Source organism: Antechinus flavipes, chromosome 1 (assembly GCF_016432865.1).
Source record: "Antechinus flavipes isolate AdamAnt ecotype Samford, QLD, Australia chromosome 1, AdamAnt_v2, whole genome shotgun sequence".
NCBI lineage: Eukaryota > Metazoa > Chordata > Mammalia > Dasyuromorphia > Dasyuridae > Antechinus > Antechinus flavipes.
In genome coordinates, this window is record NC_067398.1 from 341,199,432 (window position 1) to 341,217,082 (window position 17,651).

At 37.9% G+C, this 17,651-nt stretch overlaps 2 protein-coding genes across 7 annotated transcripts in view; one reads left to right on the forward strand and one right to left on the reverse strand.

The window, feature by feature from the left end:
• Positions 1–17,651, reverse strand: part of UNKL (unk like zinc finger) — a 143,186-nt gene that overhangs the window by 1,582 nt on the left and 123,953 nt on the right. For 5 of the 6 annotated variants that reach the window (XM_051969412.1, XM_051969411.1, XM_051969410.1 and 2 more), the window contains 4 exons: positions 16,227–16,429; positions 15,722–15,979; positions 14,436–14,650; positions 11,986–12,030 (listed from right to left, as the gene is read on the reverse strand). In XM_051969412.1, coding sequence (XP_051825372.1) covers positions 14,495–14,650; positions 15,722–15,979; positions 16,227–16,429 — 617 coding nt within the window. In that variant the 3' untranslated portion in view covers positions 11,986–12,030; positions 14,436–14,494. The remainder of the gene's footprint in view (positions 1–11,985; positions 12,031–14,435; positions 14,651–15,721; positions 15,980–16,226; positions 16,430–17,651) is intronic. The other variant, XM_051969409.1, reaches the window with a different exon arrangement.
• Positions 40–10,185, forward strand: GNPTG (N-acetylglucosamine-1-phosphate transferase subunit gamma). The gene is made up of 11 exons (XM_051969422.1): positions 40–213; positions 318–369; positions 1,917–1,984; positions 5,249–5,303; positions 5,394–5,477; positions 6,420–6,513; positions 7,358–7,472; positions 7,644–7,726; positions 7,892–8,023; positions 9,371–9,452; positions 9,657–10,185. The coding sequence occupies exons 1-11, from the start codon at positions 129–131 to the stop codon at positions 9,797–9,799; spliced, it is 993 nt and encodes a 330-aa protein (XP_051825382.1). The 5' UTR covers positions 40–128; the 3' UTR covers positions 9,800–10,185.

The window sequence follows — 17,651 nt, forward strand, 5'->3', positions numbered from 1 at the left end:
ACACCTTGCCCCCCCACTTTGGAGCAATGCGCGTGCGCGTCTGAGCAGCTTCCGGTACCGCGGTTTCACGTGATCGACTCCTATGTCCACGTGACGATTGTTTCTTATTCGTTCTGGGGCCGAGGACTATGGAGCCGAGTCCGGGACCTGGGGCGGGCCCGGGCCCGGGGCCTGTGTTGTTGCTGCCGCTGCTGCTATGGCTGGGGCCGCGCAGTAAGTAACATTCACACCCCGGGGACCCCGAGCGCTTCGGGGCCTCGCAGCCTCTTGCGACCCCCGCCCGGGATCCAGCCTCACTTTATTTTCTTCATCCCCAGCCCTCGCCAGCGCAGGAAAAATGAAGATCGTGGAGGAGCCGAATACCTTCGGGTAAGGGACGCGCGTGCTCCCCGCCCCGGGCCGGAGTCGCCACGAGGAGCTTTCCGTGCCCAAGGGGGAGGAAAGCGTTGTCACTTCTGGAGGGGGTCAGTGACTTAGGCAAAGCCACTCCGGTAGGGGCAGCTCAGAGCGCCAGACCCACCTCTTCGCAGCATTTCCAGGGGCAGAGCCGTTCCGACGGGCCAAGGGATCGCAAGGTTCTGTGTTTGTTAAGTCTAAAAACCTAGAACGTTTCAATCTATGGGATGAAGAGTCTCTCAAGGCTCCCTTCCGCGGGTTATAGTAAGAGCTTTCAAGATTCCTTTAAAGAAACAATCCCCAAGCTGCTTCGTTCGGTGATGTGATTATCAGTATCAAGTTACGTATGAAACAGAGAGAGATGCTCCGTGACTGGGCGGGCCGATGGGTTACCCCGCTACCCCACTCAGTTTCCGGAGGAAAGGTGTCCGATAGGTGGTTCGGTTTTCCACGTCTCTGTAGATGACTCTGAGTCCTGCAGTATTGTAGTGCTTCCTCAGGGAAATGCAGAGCCACTTCAGAGAGAGTATTTTTAGCGGTCCATGAGGAGGGAGACATTGCCCATGTATAGGTGGACCCAGAATTTAGTAGTAGATGATTTGAATCATTTTTTTAAGACCAACGAAAAAGTTTTTTGCTTTGTGAATGATGTAATAGTATCTTAGAAGCAACAAAATACCAGAGAACCTAGAGAATTGGGAGAGTACGTTGCAAATGGAATTACTTTGCAGTATATTGCCAACAAGACTTCTGGGTAAAAAGTTATGGACATGCATTATTGAAAGGTGGTTACATAGCATTGAAAGGACCCAAAGAAGGGTCCTCCTCGAATAAAACAAACATCAATGTTTTATTTATATTGTGCTAGGCAATGGTGGAAGATTTATCAAAAAATTCGTCCAAGAATCCTCCTTGATGAGAAGACTTGGATGGGTTATGATGTAATCTCTGTACTTTTTGGAGCGAGCATCCAATTAAGACCATGGGAATAACACTGATTTATGAAATAGTTGTGAGAACTGTTTCATTAACTCCTCTCTAGAGCAAAGTGAGTTGCTATCACAATTATTTCTTGCAGGCATGTGCATTTCGAGCAACAAATGATCCCTTCTCCAATGCAAAAATATCTATATCACCTATAGAATGAGCCATAGTAGATGAGTTCTTCTGGCTCCCAAACACCTTACTACCATCTGTCTACCATGATGGACTGTAAGACTAGATTTTCTATAAAATTTAAGCCTCTGTTAACACTGTCGTCCTTATTGGCTTTATTTTACTCATTTGTCACATCTCTGCCTCAGTAAATGTTTGGAAAATATGTATGGTCCATACAACAAGGACCAGGGGATCTCTGAGGAGGGAGAATTGACTGGAGGAAAACTGTACTTAAGAAAAGCTTTCCAAGCAAGATTTGAAGAACTAGGAGGTGATAGATTCTAAGGAGTGGGGTTATCAAATCCTGGAGCCATATCAGTTTTCTTTGCTTACTGACCAGCTTTGTGTATTTTCCCTAACAGACTGAATAACCCCTTCTTACCGCAGACCAGTCGATTACAGGCCAAGAGAGACCCATCAGCAGCCTCAGGTGAGTTATGACTTCCCTCCCAGCTTTCCCCAGCCTGGTTAGGAACTTCCCTTTCCTCTTGGAGAAACCCAGAAAAGGCCAAAGTAAAGTAAGTATAATACACAGCTTCTTTTCAGTTCAGACTAGCGGTGAGCTTTCCTCCATCTAGCTAAATATGACTGGGCCTGGGATGTTGATCTGAGAGGCCCAATATGATAGCCTAGCATCAATCTTTAGTTGTAGTTGGGTCAGTAAGGGTAGTTAGGGATATAGGGAAAGGAGGCATTTCAACTGATGTGGGGCATCTAGACTTTGTTTTAGAAGCCATCTCTTTCTCGTCTTTTTGACCTTAGGAAAGATGTCCTGTAGCTGATGATATGGGTTAGTGTGCAAGAATTATGTATATTGTTAAATTTTTGTTTATTATGAATTTCATTTGTATAAGACATCTTGAAAAAGTTGTTTGGATTTTTTTTCTAATCAGTTTGTTTTTTTATATGCATATTTGGAATTTGGTATTTAAAGGAACCCCAAGGTGATGGCAATAAATGGACAAGCCCTATTACCTTGTAGTATATTGCATGTATTATTGAAAGAAGTGTACATAATATTGAAAAGACTTTGGTGTAGATTTCTTGAATCCAACAAACACCACAGGGCTTTTTTTTTTTTTTTTTAAACAAGGAAGGTCACGCTCCCCCAGGTTAAGAAACCCCTAGTTATTAGAATTACTAACTCATATTATTTGAAATGGCCATCTCTTTCCTCCTCTCCAACATTTAGTTTCCTCTTCTGTAAAATGAGAAGGATCAAACTGGATGACCTCTTATAGTAATGGTTCTTCTAGCACCAAAAATGTTTGCTTTTAGGAAACTCTTCCTGGATCATTTGTGGCAAATTTAAAACTTAAGCTGATTTACTTTGCCTTTACCACTATCATCATCATCACCAAGCTTTTAATGACATATCCCATATGTGGAAGTCACTGTACTAGTTACAGAAATGAGATTGCCCTCTCCTTAGCCTATCTGTCCTGAATATGTGTCCATAAAGAGTATGTATGTTGAAAAGATAATAGTACTAGGTAGCATATGCTGAGTTAAACGTGTAGTGTGAACAGTACACTGTAGGCTTTTGACACGAACACTGAAAAACAGGACTTATAAATGGGAGAAGCAGCATAAGCTAAGCTATGTAGGGAGAAACACAGGGCACCTAGGCAAGGAGTCAGAATTCAAATATGACTTCAGAAACTTACTAGCTGTGTGATCCTACATAAGTTACCTAATATTTGCCTCGATTTTCTCATGTGTAAAATGGGGATAACAGTAGCACCCAACTCCCATTGTTGTTGTGAGGATCAAACAAGATAGTAATTATAAGGCACTTAACACAGTGTTATATAATGTGACTAGATGAATAGATGAAGGCTGTGCAGAGGACATCAAGCAGTCCAATCTTCCTAGAGCAGAGGGTTCATAAAGGACAGTAATGGAAAAAGGAATGTGAAGAGTGTCACTGAATATTTAAACCTTAACCTATGGTACTGAGTAGGTGTTAAGAACCACACCTAAGTGTGAAGGGACTTGTTAATTCTCCCTGAAGGAATTGCAAATCAGCCTTTACTGACACACATGTTGCTTGTGAATTGGGAATGAAATAAATAGGAGGCAGAGGGAAGAGGAGAGAGGGCAGAGAATGCAACTGTCTCTCAGTCTCCTTACCATCCTCTCCCATGAAGGGATCTGTTGTGCAGATTCCCAGCAGCCACTAGCAGATGGCTCCTATAATAAGTAGGTATTGATTTTTTGAGTAAGGAGAGACATATCAAAGCTGTATGTTCAGAATATTAAATCTGACAAGTTACGTAAGATGGAGGAGGTTACCATGCTATTATAAGTAGATGAGAATGAGACCTAGTACTAAAGTAGTAACAGAAGAGTAGAGGAATATGAGATGGAGGTAAAACCTATTTCCTTGGAAATTGATTGGATATGAAAGGGAAAGATTGAGATTTCGAGCCTTGGCAACTGGATGAGAGTTAGGGAATTTATAAGTGAGACAGGTTGAAGATGGGTGAATTTATAGTTTTAATTTTTTTTAACTGTTGTATTTAAGATGATAATGGTAAATCAGGTGGAAATGTCCAGGATGAAACATATATTGATAGGACTCCAAACCAGACGTAAGGACTAAGCCCTAGACATTTAGAAGACAGGCTATAAAAAAATAAAAAGTATAAAATGGACTCTGATTGCTCAATAATAAATAGGCCAAGGAAAAACAGAAAAAGTGGGTGTTGTGAATAGATGATCATGCTACTCTGTGGTGGCATATAAATGAAGAGTCTTAAGTCTTATGTACCTACTCCACAAATAGTTGATTGCTATGAACTTAAGGAAAGTAAACTAATTTTTAGTATTGAGTCTGATCTAAGTGTTACCAGACAAATGGAAATCAAGAATTGAACTTTAAAGTATGAATTTCCCATTTGAGTTTATCAACTTTTATATAAGAATTCCTTTTTTAATAACAAAAAATTTATGATACCACTGCACCCCACCCTGCTGTAGAAAACACATAACAAAAAAGTTAATCTGAATTTAGAAACCCTCTTAAATGAATTTCTTTTTTATTAATCAAAATACCATCACATGCATTTAAAAATCATATTACATGTGTAATATTCATTCTACATCAGATAGTTGTTTGCTTATTCACTGTACTGAATTTTAGTGATAACTGTTATACATATGGATTTGTAAACCTTTTGCAATAACTCCCCTGGTCCTTTAGGCTGGAGAACCATTTGCCTTTTAAGAACCTCTTGAGGGAAAAGGTTTTCTCATTTAGCATATCCCTTAGGACAAAGATCAGAATCTTGCTTCTAGCTGGTGTCAACAAGTGGTTGTTTGATCTGTGGGAAAGTTCACCACTCTCTCACCTCCATCTCTTTTCTCAGAAGATAAACTATATCTAGGAGTAGAAATAAAAGTTAAAATATACTCTCTTTCCAATTTCCAACTTCAGCCAGGTTCAGTTACATTAAAATGATATGTCCCCGTGTCATGGGCCCAAACGAGGCCTTGATGTTTGGACTTCTGTAGAGGCATGTGGAGTGAGCCTACCTCTTGTTGTGTACAAAAGAAACTTCCCATCTGATAGTGGGAAGTGAAAATGGTAGTTGAATGAAATAGAGACTAATTTTTTTTATGACATAGTTTTTAATCAACACAGTGTGTCTTCAGGATCAATTCAAATCTCTCTTCCTTTCCCTCCTCTCAGGTCCTGCACATCTCTTTAGGCTTTCTGGCAAGTGTTTCAGTTTAGTGGAGTCCATGTGAGTATAGGGAATGTGATAAGGCACAAAATTCAGAGCATTTATAGACATGGATATGTTATGATTCAAGACCCTTGTGTTTCCTTCCAGGTATAAGTATGAATTCTGTCCCTTCCACAATGTCACACAGCATGAACAGACTTTCCGTTGGAATGCCTACAGTGGAATTTTGGGGTGAGCTCACTGCTCTCTGCCTCCTTCCCCCCCTTCCCTTTTGAAAGAACCTCTACTGTTCCCAAAACTGAGTCAATTCTTGTTCAGGGTAAATGATGAGATGTTCCCTCTCCCCATTCCAGCCCATTTTGGAGATGGAAAACATAAAGAAAAAGAGCCTTTTTTTTAAACTGTAAGATGGGAATAACTTTTGCAAATTTCTAGCTGGTGTCAACAAGTGGTTGTTTGATCTGTGGGAAAGTTCACCACTCTCTCACCTCCATCTTTTTCTCAGAAGATAAACTATATCTAGGAGTAGAAATAAAAGTTAAAGAAAAAAAAAGTTAAAATATACTTATATAAAATATAATATGTTACATATATGTCCATTGTTATTGAGGGAAACCAATGAGGACTAGAAGGGATTTTAATCTGCCCAGCTAATTGTCTGGACAGAATACTAGGCCTGAAGTCAGGAAGACCTGAATTCAAATCTGGCCTCAGACACTTACTATGTGAACCTGGCCAAGTTACTTAACCTAATCCACTAGAGAAGGAAATGATAAATCACACCAGTATCTTTGCCAAGAAAACCCTATGGACAGATCCATAGGGCAGTGAAGAGTTGGACAAGATAGAACAGCAAAATAGCTAGTCCCTTCACTTAAAGAGAAGACAGTGAGTTTTAAAAGAGAATTGATTTGCTCAAGGCTGTAGTGTTCTACCATATTGTCATTTTTGGTATGAGCCAAGTTACAGGGCTCTTGAAATGTATTAAAAGGCTTTTAAGCATTATCTTTTCTGGGTAAAATTTTAGCACTGATGTTTTGAGGATATCATTCATTGATACCTTGTATTAGACATTCATTTTAGTGATTCAGTTTTTCATGGATTATGTGTATATAATAATAAGTGATACAAGTAATTCTTGAGTCGTAATGGGTTTTATTTATTTTTTCCCAGAATTTGGGATGAATGGGAAATTTTCAACAACACATTTATTGGCATGTGGATGAGAGATGGAGATTCCTGTGGGTCTAAGAACAGGCAGACAAAGGTACTTACTTTGATGTCCAGAACAGTATATGCTAAATGAGACATAATCTGATGGGAATCTTTGTCCTTCCCAGGTCCTTTTTTTCTTTTATTTTCCTAAGGGACAGTGTCCTAAAAGGGCTTGAGTTCCTCTGCTTCTAGGACTCCACAGAGCAGCACCAATCACAGGCCAGGCATTGTTGAGCTCTTCATATGGAGGAGTGTAACAGGAAGAGAGACTCCCACTCTTCCCTTTTGTTAGTTTTAGTTCTAGCTAACTAAATAAAACTAGTTAAGAATTTGGGGAAAAACCCAGGAGTATACAACTGTCAGTCATAGAAACAGCAGGAGAGATTTGGTTTACAATGCGTGCCTTTATCTAGCAAAGAGATAGCCCTTTGCTAGTAAGGTTCTAGATACGAACAAATACAGAAACACCCACTTTTTTGAAATAATATACAAGTCATATAGATATTTTTATATGGGGAAGAGTAGAACATTGTCTTCCCGTTTAACTATCTTCTTCTGATTTGGTAAATTAAGCTGTAAATACCAGAAAGAGCTCTCTGGCTAGCTCACAAGTGCTAAGTAGAGGATATGGGTTTTATACTGAGTTAATAAAGTTAGATGAGTCATCCTACAAATAAATGCACCAGTCATAGAATAGGTCTGATAGGGCTAAACATAAACTTCACTGGAATTTCTCTGGCTATTCAGTTACATTAGCTGTTGTTCCCTGTATTTTTCTTTCTCCTCATCTGTAGAAGAAAGGGCCTAAGCAACTCCATATTTATTTATTTATTTCAAAAGCCAATGAATAGGGGCTTTGCTTTGGGGATAATATTTTCCTATTTTACATTCTTTAGGTGGACCTTGCCTGTGGAAAAAGTCATAAACTGGCCCGAGTATCGGAACCAAGCACTTGTGTTTATTCTCTAACCTTTGAGACACCTCTGGTTTGCCACCCACATGCTTTGCTAGGTAACTGGTGGTAGGGGGGATGAGAAAGGGGACTGGGACCTCCAGACTAGATATCAAAACCTTACTCTGAAATGAACTCTTGTAAAGCTTTGGTGATCATTAGCTCTTGTCCTCTGCATTACTTGAGTAATTGCTGGGTACCACCAGTAAGCATATTGCTTTTCCTTCCAGTGTATCCAACCTTACCAGAGAATTTACAGCAAAAGTGGGATAAAACAGAACAGTCTCTTGCTGATGAACTAATTACCCTACAGGTAGGAGAGAAAACTTCACCCACCAGGCTGTGTGCACAAGCAGTGTCAAATACTGAGATGTTCCATACCAATGCCTGGGCTTATTAAATTTCTTTTATTATTTATTTAAAACACACTGACTCTAGAGATTATTCTTTGAACTGTGTCCTCTTCTTCTAAACACAGGGATATGACAAACTGCTGAAAGAGGTGTTTGAAGAAGCAGGCTATTTAAAAGCCTCAACAGAAAAGGAGGCTGCACATTTAGAAGGCGATGCCAAAAGTCCTGAATTTGAAACCTTGGAGAAATGTAATAAGGTACATAGAGTAGTACAAAGATGGGTAAGGCACAGAGCACTGGACCTGGAGTTAGGCTCTTCTTCCTAAGTTCAAATTTGGCCACAGACACTCACTAGCTTTGTGATCCTGTTCAAAGTCACTTCACCTTATTTGCCTCAATTTCCTCATCTGTAAAATGAGCTGGAGAAGAAAAGGGCAATCTCTGCCCTTTTGGGCACAAATGGAGTCACATAGTTAAAAACCACAAATGAAGTGATTTTGGTTTCTGTTATACCACACTATGAATTTTTTTGCATAGGTACTACTATTTATAGATACTGGCTTTTAAAAATGTGAATCTGAAGAAAGATTGAAGGCAAGTTTTACTCTCCAGGTGATTTTATTGTCTAGAACAGCGATTTTGTCATCTGTGTTTTGGATCATAAATTTAGAGCTGAAAAGAGATCTTACCGTTACCTTATCAAATTCATTCTATAGTTCAGAAAACCATGGCCCAGATTAATTAGTGACTGAGCTGGGATTAGAACACAGCTCCATCCATTCATCCAGTGAGACTAGTCCTAATATTCCACAGATAACCAAGAAAATGGACTCAAAACCTTTTCAACTGGAATAGAACATGAGTATGCCCTTGAAGAAGCCAGGTTCCCTCTGTGCCTCTTCTCAAAAGCATCTGAGGAAGATGTCTGCTCTTATAAATGTACATCCTCAATGGTTGGGGGAAAAGATTGCAGGGCATCGTGGACTGGGAAGCACTAGTTTATAGAGACTTTAATTATAGATTAGGAAAAGAATGAATGCTACAACAAAATAGCACTGTGATAGACAATTGTACCATGCAACAAGTTGATAATTGAGAGAGAGTACTGGACTTGGACCTCAGACACCTACTAGTTGTGTGATTTTGTACAAGTTATTTAACCCCTGTATGACTGTTTCTCAGCTATAAAATGGGAATAACGATAATAGCACTCACCTCCCAGTATTGTTATCAGGATCAATTTTGTAAAGTGCTTACACAAAATGCTTAGTAGATGCTTCTTCATTTCCCTTCCCCCCATTTTTCCTAGCTAGTTAAATCTTTGAGGTGAACACCAATCCCTAGTGATGGCAGGGTAAGGAGCTTAAGTCTGAAAATAACCTTAGTTAATCCAGATTATAAATGAAGACTTTTAAAGACTTGTTATCCCTCTAAGGTAACTGTTAGGAGTCCTGTATTTTCAATTCTGGCCTTTGCAATTACTGTCAGGGAGACCTTGGGCACCTTATTTTTCTAATCTTTAAAATGAGGATGTTTTGAGAGTATGACCTGTAAGCTTCTTTCCAGATCTCTATCTGTAATCTTAATGTAATGTTTCATTTTAGGAACATGAGGAACTTTCCAAGGAAATAAAAAGACTGAAAGATTTGCTAACTCAGAATCACATTGCATATACAAAGGACAGAGGTAAATTTGTGTTTGTTTTTTTTTAAGCTTTCCATGTATAACTCTTGTTGAAGAACAAGCAAATTATATACAAATTTAACAAATATTAATCATTTCAAATTCTGTGTGTTCTGTCCTTCTGCCATCACTTCTGGGAGGGCACTAGTGGGGAAGAATAATCTGTAAAGAAAAATGAAATGTGCCTGCTATGTGGTGTCTTGACAGAAAGTACTGGTTCTGAACATTTGGATTACAAGAAAGCTGCAATCAGTTCCCCAGTTTGGAATAGTACCACAGCTCTGGAGCATCTTCGAGGAGACACTGGCCTTCCAAATGATCCCATGACAATTCACAGGCAGAAGGCCTGAGCATTCTATACTGAGGCATACCTCTGTCTGGGAGAGAACCACACAACCTTTTAGCTTTAAAGTTGCTTTGGTGCTCCTGCTCCTGGGGGTCTGAACCCTCGCCCTACTAGACCTAGTTCTAGAAAACTACCTCCTCTCTTTCACGGACATCCCATTGTTCCATCTCAAGAAACCATGAGGTAAACGAAGAGGACCTTGGAGACCCAAGTAAGCTCCCTTGCCTACAGATGATAGAAAGGAAGAGATAGAAACTCGGAAGAGAGCAACATTCATAGGGCAAAGTTGAGGCTCTTTGGTGCTAATGAAAGTTTAAGGCAAAGAATAAAAACACTACAGGAAAAAGTAAATATTTTGTACAATAAAGTATGGAATATCCCATAAATGAATGAATGTATGAAGTAACTTATTGATGAAGGATTGGGAACTGGTTGCTGAACTAATTTTCAGTACCTTATCTGTGTAAGTAAATACCTCAGCTTAGAAAGGAGGGTTCTCTCTTCCCAATGAAACATAGGACAAAATAAAGATTCAAAATTTTAATTCCCATACTGATAATAAAAATAATTCCATGAATTCTGTAAACCATTGCATAAATGCTATAGTGTAAAAAAATTTAACAAGTGTTAACAATTTTAAACAATTCATTACAAGTAAATGATTATGCATTATAAATACTACCTTCTGGGTTAAGGAAATTCCATTCACAATAACATTCTCATCTAAACACTCAAACCATATTAGCGGCTTTCATAAATTAATACATATGAAAAGTCCATATTGAATTAAGGTCTTATGCTGACCACAGTTACACAAATATATTGTGACAATAATATTACTACCAATATTTAACACTAGATAGATGAAAAAAGACAATAAGCAACAGAAATGATGATGGAATAATTTGAACATATCTATAAACACAAAGCTCAAGCTCCTTTTGAAACCAGCACTCCAATTGTGGAACAAGAGTTCTTTACTGTGAAACCCACCCTGAGACACTCTCATCTCCTCTGCTCCCTGGCTACTTCAATCCACAGAGAACACAGGGACCTGAATAGCATTCACTTCAAAAACTCTCAACTTGTTCTTTGCCACATGGTCTTTTTGTGAGTTGCTCTTCCCTATGAGCACTGGGATAATTCAACTTTATAGAACTGGGAACAATGAGCAGACTATATTTAATATTGTTGAAATTGTCTTGTATCTGTTAAACAGTTTCTCTTTAAGCAGGTTTACTCAAGCCAATGAAACCTGTTAACATTCCCTTTTGAGCATATTTCCATTAAATATAACAAATGCACTTTCCAGTATTAAAAATACTGGATATTTTTAATATATCACTTTGGAAAAGACTGGAAATTGCTCTTGTGGAGGTCCCATTGTTTCTAAGGAACTGAAACACAAATATAGACTTAAAGTGGCACAGAGAAAGCTTCTTTCTTTTTTTATGTAAATGGTTCATTCAGCACACCCAGGGAACTTGCCAGAATAATAGCATGTAACCGAGGACCAGGCCGCTTACTCTGGGAATTTCACTCAGGTACATTTCTTTGGTCTCTCCTTTTTCCTCCCAGTCTTTAAAAACTCAAATTTCAGTCTATGATGAATGCTACAGAAACATAAGGACACACACCTGCAACTCTTCTCACACTGAAAAACTATCAGTAATTATTCCTACAGAGAGTCAATACAGGTGTTTACTACCAAAAAATCCAGGCCCTATGCCAAATGTGCTTCTTAATATGGAGGGCCTTTGAGAAGAGCCCAGCCTCTATCTTCTCTTCATTGTGTGAAGGAGATACTATAGGAATGTTAGCCCTGGAGATAAGTCATCTCCTGAGAATTAGCCAAATTCAACAAAAAGAACTGACCACATTAGCTTATAAAGATCTAAAGCTTAATTGTTCTAACTCATTCATAATTTGAGAAGTCAATTATAGACAATAAAACACTGTCCTGTTACTCCAAAAAGGCCAAAAGGCCTAAAATGAGAAACAAATGCATAAATATTAATAAAAATAAAGAATTTTAAACAGTGATAAACAGTAGCACAAAAATATACTTAATATCTAAGTACTGAACTAAAAGCATTGAGGCATATGACCACTTTTTAATATAAATTGGAATCATCTCACTACAATTAAAAACAAAAAACTTCACTAAAAAAAAACTAAGTACATAGTTACCTTTGTTAGCACAATAGCTGCAGAATGTTGTGGTGCCACATTCTTCTATATTAAGATAATAAAACCATTGTCTAAAATCAGTTGTATGTTTTAAAACATTTAAAAAAATCAATACATATACTACCTTACAATACATTCTAATTTGGTCACTGTTAAAAATTCTTACCTAGTCACTTTGCACTTTTAAAAAATGCTATTAATGTTTAATAAAAGTCTTTGGCAAAGCCCACACAAATACAGAAGTCCATTGATATTCACAGCAAAGCTTGGTTATTCAAGTACCACTTCAACTCTCCTGGTCTATCCCTCTGTGTCTTCCAATTCCCAGTCTCCACTTGGTGAATCAAAAAAAAAATGCTCTTATTATAAGCACCACCTAGATCTAATTGTCTGGAGGCAACAACCTGCTTTGCCAGGAATAAAGTAAGTCTGGGTAAAGTGAAGCAATTTTTCTCAAATGTTTAATATAAGGGAAAATGTCCAAATCCAGACCTGGAACAATCAAGGTTAATCCTCATCAGATAATGTTCTAAAGTTCTGTTCAAATCTTAATGTAGAAAGGCTTCTGTCTTTGTTCCTCAATCAGTACCCTCAGCTTAGTGACATGGAGTTTGATTTATTTCTTCTCCCTGGCTTATAATTGACTATACTGTAACTCTCTGTGCTGAAAAGGCTTTGTAATGAGGGAGAGAAAGGCCAGGTTCAATCATGTCTCTTCTGTCACTGAGGTCCCTCCCTTCTATCCATCTAGGGCCTACTGACCAAAAATGTGCTGAGTCTAGTCCCTATAAATTAGGTCTGTTCTTTGGACCAATCTCCTGTTCGAGCCCCCAGCTCTTGTAACTGTTCCAATTCACACAGCCATATGCCAGAGTCAAAAGGGTATGGTGTCAGCCTGGATTTGTTCATTTTCAAAACTTTTTTTTTTTTTAAAGAGATTAAGTTAAACTTTGCTGGTCACATGAATGAACTTATGTTGAGAACAATAATTGAACATACAAATTAGGTAACACAGTAGAAGGTCTTTTCTATGTCAGCTGTACCTGTGTCACACTTATTTTTGTAGAATAAAACCACCATTGTTAACATTTTCCTATACCAAAAGCTAATTCTATGAAAGTAACAAAATACAGTGTTAACATACAGTAAATGATTTCTCCTGAATTGCATACTCCCAACGGTCAGTGTTAAATATGAATGACTATCAACATCTCTAAAAAATTACAAAGCACCATTGCCTGATTAAAGATCTAGGTAAATTTGATCACCAGAACATAGCTGTGTAGTTTAATTTAATTTAAAAAATTCTAGTGTCACATCCCTTACAAGATATTATATTGAGTTGCTATCATTACAGAAAGGTAAGGATTTTGTTAGCATCAAATTGTCTTGCACATTTTTAAGGGATAAAAGAACAAAACAAAAATGTAAGCTGTTTCCTTCAATTCTTTTGCAAGGCATATAGGCACTTGGAAAAAGTGGCCATGGATCATATAAATGCATGATAGATCTCTCTTAAAATCATTTCATTAAGATTACAAAACTCCAATTGGAATATGTGCAAATGCACATGTTTAGGAAAATTAGTTCCATTCATAAAATTAAAAACCTATCTAAATGCTTAAGTATATGTGCCTTTCAATAATCACTCTCTTTGCTTATAAATACTATCTGTTTGCACTTAATTTGAAAACTGTAAAAACCCTAGGCAAGTTTTTCACTACTAGATAAATGTTCATTTAATAAGTACTAATTTCAGAATATGAAATCTAACAATATATTTACCATACTATGATTTAACAATAATAAACTGATATGAAATATTTTAAGTTCACAGTACACATATAAAGCTTCATATTATCGTATATTAAAAAAAACATGAAACCTAGAAAGCAGCTTAAAGCAATTTAAAACAACATCATAACCTCTAACTAAACCCCCTTGTTAACAAAGTGCTTTCACAAGAATCAAACTTCTTCTAATAACCTAGTAAACAGTAGTGTTAGACTGATTCCAAAATACTGGCATGATTTATATAATACACACACCAACAGGTCATGAATTAGAATGCTCCATGGGACATTTTTCAATGAGGTTGCCTATTCATGTAATAGAGAGATACTTTCAATCCCGACCAAACAACATTCAGAATAGACACCTTGACTATGTTTAGCTCAGAAGGAGAACCTGAATGGATTGAGCAGACATATTGGTTCTGTGTGTGTGTATTTTTAAGAGTTTTGAGGATCAAAGTAGCCATGAAACATTCAGACATGGTTGGTAAAAAGAAGTCAATATGTAAAGGCAGTCAAATAATAGTCATTAAAAAAAAAACTACCATTATCTATCTCCTTGGAGGTCCAGATTGTGATCAGTCTGTCACTAATAAATGAACTACTACATCTGTCTTTATATAAAATACTAGGAACATAGTGTCCTTAATTAGTTACCATGATATAGCAGATGCCATTTCACACAGAGCTACAGCCTTGAGTACCAGGGCCAGGGGTCACCATTTGATCGGCTGGGCCTTGCAGTAAGGACATTCAGGCTGGCTAGACACACAGTGCTCACAGAGGACATAATGCTGACAGGGCTGCAGGACGATACTACGATCATGTTCATGGCACACGACACATTTTTTTGAATGAAGTTGAAAGATCACCTGTAGTAACGAGAATTGATTTCCCAGAAGAGATTTTAGAATGTAGTATGTCCCTTATCAATCTAACTACTAATCTCAGAATCCAATGCACAAGTAGCCTTTCAAAATATTTATTCATACATTTTATAAGAATTACCTGAAGGACAACGCTATTATAAAGCCCTATGCTGGGGACTGTGGTAAGGTACAGGGAATATACAAATAAGCTTAAGATACAGTTCCTGCTTTCAGGCTACTCAAAAGTAGATTACGGTAAAAGGACAAGGCATGTGAAACATTTAAGTAATGATTAAGTATAGGACTAGTAGTAAACAGAATATGAGAAAGTAGTTCACCACAAGGGGAAGGAGGTGGGACTTAAGTTGGAACCTATGTGACTGGTAAAGTTTGTTCAGGCAGGGGAATTACTGAGGCATGGAGGTAATGATACATAAATACAGTGAGGTTGGGAAAGAAAGGGGAATTGAGAAAACCCATAAGGACAGAGAAGACATAATAGGAAAGATAAAACTGCATGACTACATTGGCTGAAAATAATGAGGATAATCTTTTTTACTGATAAGCAGCACATTAAAAATAAACCATACATATATAGTCTCTTTGGTTCATTTTCTCGTCATAACTACATCTGAGTCAAAATACTTTCAAAAGAACTCAGGCAGGCCAAGGACAGAAGTCATAAAAGCACTCCTTTCCAGAGTTTTAACTTCATGCCTGACAAGCAGCCAATATTTAGGAGTTATTCCTTGACTCTTAAGGGCTCAAATATTGCCTAGTCTCACCAAACACTCTGAATCTTCTCCTCAAATCCCAAAGATGCTTGATTGGAAACCCACCCCTGCCAGCCAACCAATATGCCTTGAGGCTGATCATCCTCCCCCACTTTTGTGCCTGTTGCCTACTGCCTCACCTTTGGCACAAATTCAGCAGGATACACTCCTGGGAGAGTCCATCCAGTCTTGCCAAAGCCAGTCCTGTGGATCCATTGCCAGCACACTGCTACCTCTAAAGCCTCCACAGACACTGTCCCCCCTGCTCTGCTGAAACAAATAGAAGAGGGCAAATACTTACCCCATCCACAGTTTCTAAATCTAAACGCAGCTGACTTTGTAATGAATGCAGCTTTGGTAAAGGGATGGTTTCTATGTCTCCATAGCTCCTCAGAACAGGAAATTTAGAAGATAAACCAAGCCTTTCAAATTCTTCCTGTAGCCGTTTAAATTTATTTTCAACTTCTTCCTTCTTCTGTAATGCTAGTTGTTTGTCAGTATCTGCTATTTTAGCACGTTCCTTTGCTTCATGGGCCTCTCTCTGCCATGCATCACAAGCCTGAAATAAATAATGTAGACAATTTATCCAGAATGTCTGAAAGCAAACCAAAAGAAAAATACTGCATCTTTAATGGATATTTATTACAAACAGAAAACACACAGAGTACACAAGTTATTTGAACCTCACAGAAAAAAAAAGACTAGCCAAGTACAAACCCAGAATACTTTTCAATGTAAGGCAACTCTCCCCCCTCCCCCAATCCCTCCCAAACAAAGAAAAACTTTGTTTCTCTTTTGTTCATTACCTGTTTTACTTGTTGCCAAGAATCTTCCCACTGTTTAATTTTCCTCTTGGCTTCATCAAGTTCCCTCCTGACTCGAGCTAATTCGGTGCCATGAGCACTTGAGTTTGCTGAAGGGCCAGTTCCAGTGCTCAATATAGGGGAAGGACTAGGAGAGAAACTCCCAGTTACAAAATCCCAGATGCTGCCATTGACACCATTTAATCCTGTCAGAATAAGGAGGAAATGAAAGTAAATACAAATTTGTTTAGAAAGTTAATTTATATCTCAGTCAACAGTTAGAGTTAATATGAAGATTAAATTATATAGAGAAATAATTTAATACCTTAAAGTATAATTTCTGTTGCATCTTAACTGGTAAGAGAATCTATAACCCCACTGTCTGATATTCAAAGCAGAAACTCAGAGGTAACCAATCTTTAAAATATGAAATCATTTATTTATATATCAATGATATCACCTACGAGTCATTTCCTAGTTGCTCACCAAACTTGATGATAAGAATTGAGGGGCCTTTGAATATGTTCAACCTTCATAACTCAAATCAAAGAGAATTTAAATTAGAAAATGTAAAAATGACATGTCTCTTCCCACTATGAAACAGGTAAGTGAATATATTCAGAACAGATACAGAAACACAAAATTGCGTGTCTATAAGGAAACAATATGTCATGTTGGAGAAATGTCAGAGCCAAGACTGAAAAATATTGCACAACCAAAGCTAGGTTTATAGAAATTTCACATCTTGGACATATGCTGAAAACCCAGTTGAGATGTATTCTTCTATAAAGCCAAGTTTCTATAGGCATTGTTAACTGAGTATTTGCTGAGAAGTTCTGTAGCCTCCTACAAAACAATTCTGGAAGTGAACATGTTTATTAGGTTAAAACTTGCTAAACTCTCAGACCATACCAGAGGACCAAAACACCAAGTTAGGTTGGATTCTGCTTGGAACCTGCCTATTAGACCTTTCAGATTGTTTAAAGGGGTGGGTGGGGAGAGCATGCGAATTTTTACAATTCTTTCAAGTTCATGAATTTAAAGGTTCCCTTGGTCAGTAGCAGATCTGTGAAAAGCTCTCAGGAGTGGAAGGGGGCACGTGTATAACAGGTATATGAGTGATGATTAGGATCTGCCATTTTCTTTATTATCCCAGATCTCAACTGCTTGTTTAGAAGTTTGAAGTGGCAAAAGAAAATGAAATTTTAAAGTGTCTATGACTATTCTCAACCTACATCTAATTAGCACAAATAATAAATGAGTTATTGTAGTTAAACCTTTTTTTTTTAAACACTATTATTTAGATTGAAACAAATCAAAATCCAGGCTCTCCTGCACCACTTCTCTGTTCTTGCCAATTCCACTGACTTATACATACAATTAATTTGCTTTCTATGATTGACTTGTCAGGCTCACTCTCTGCATTTT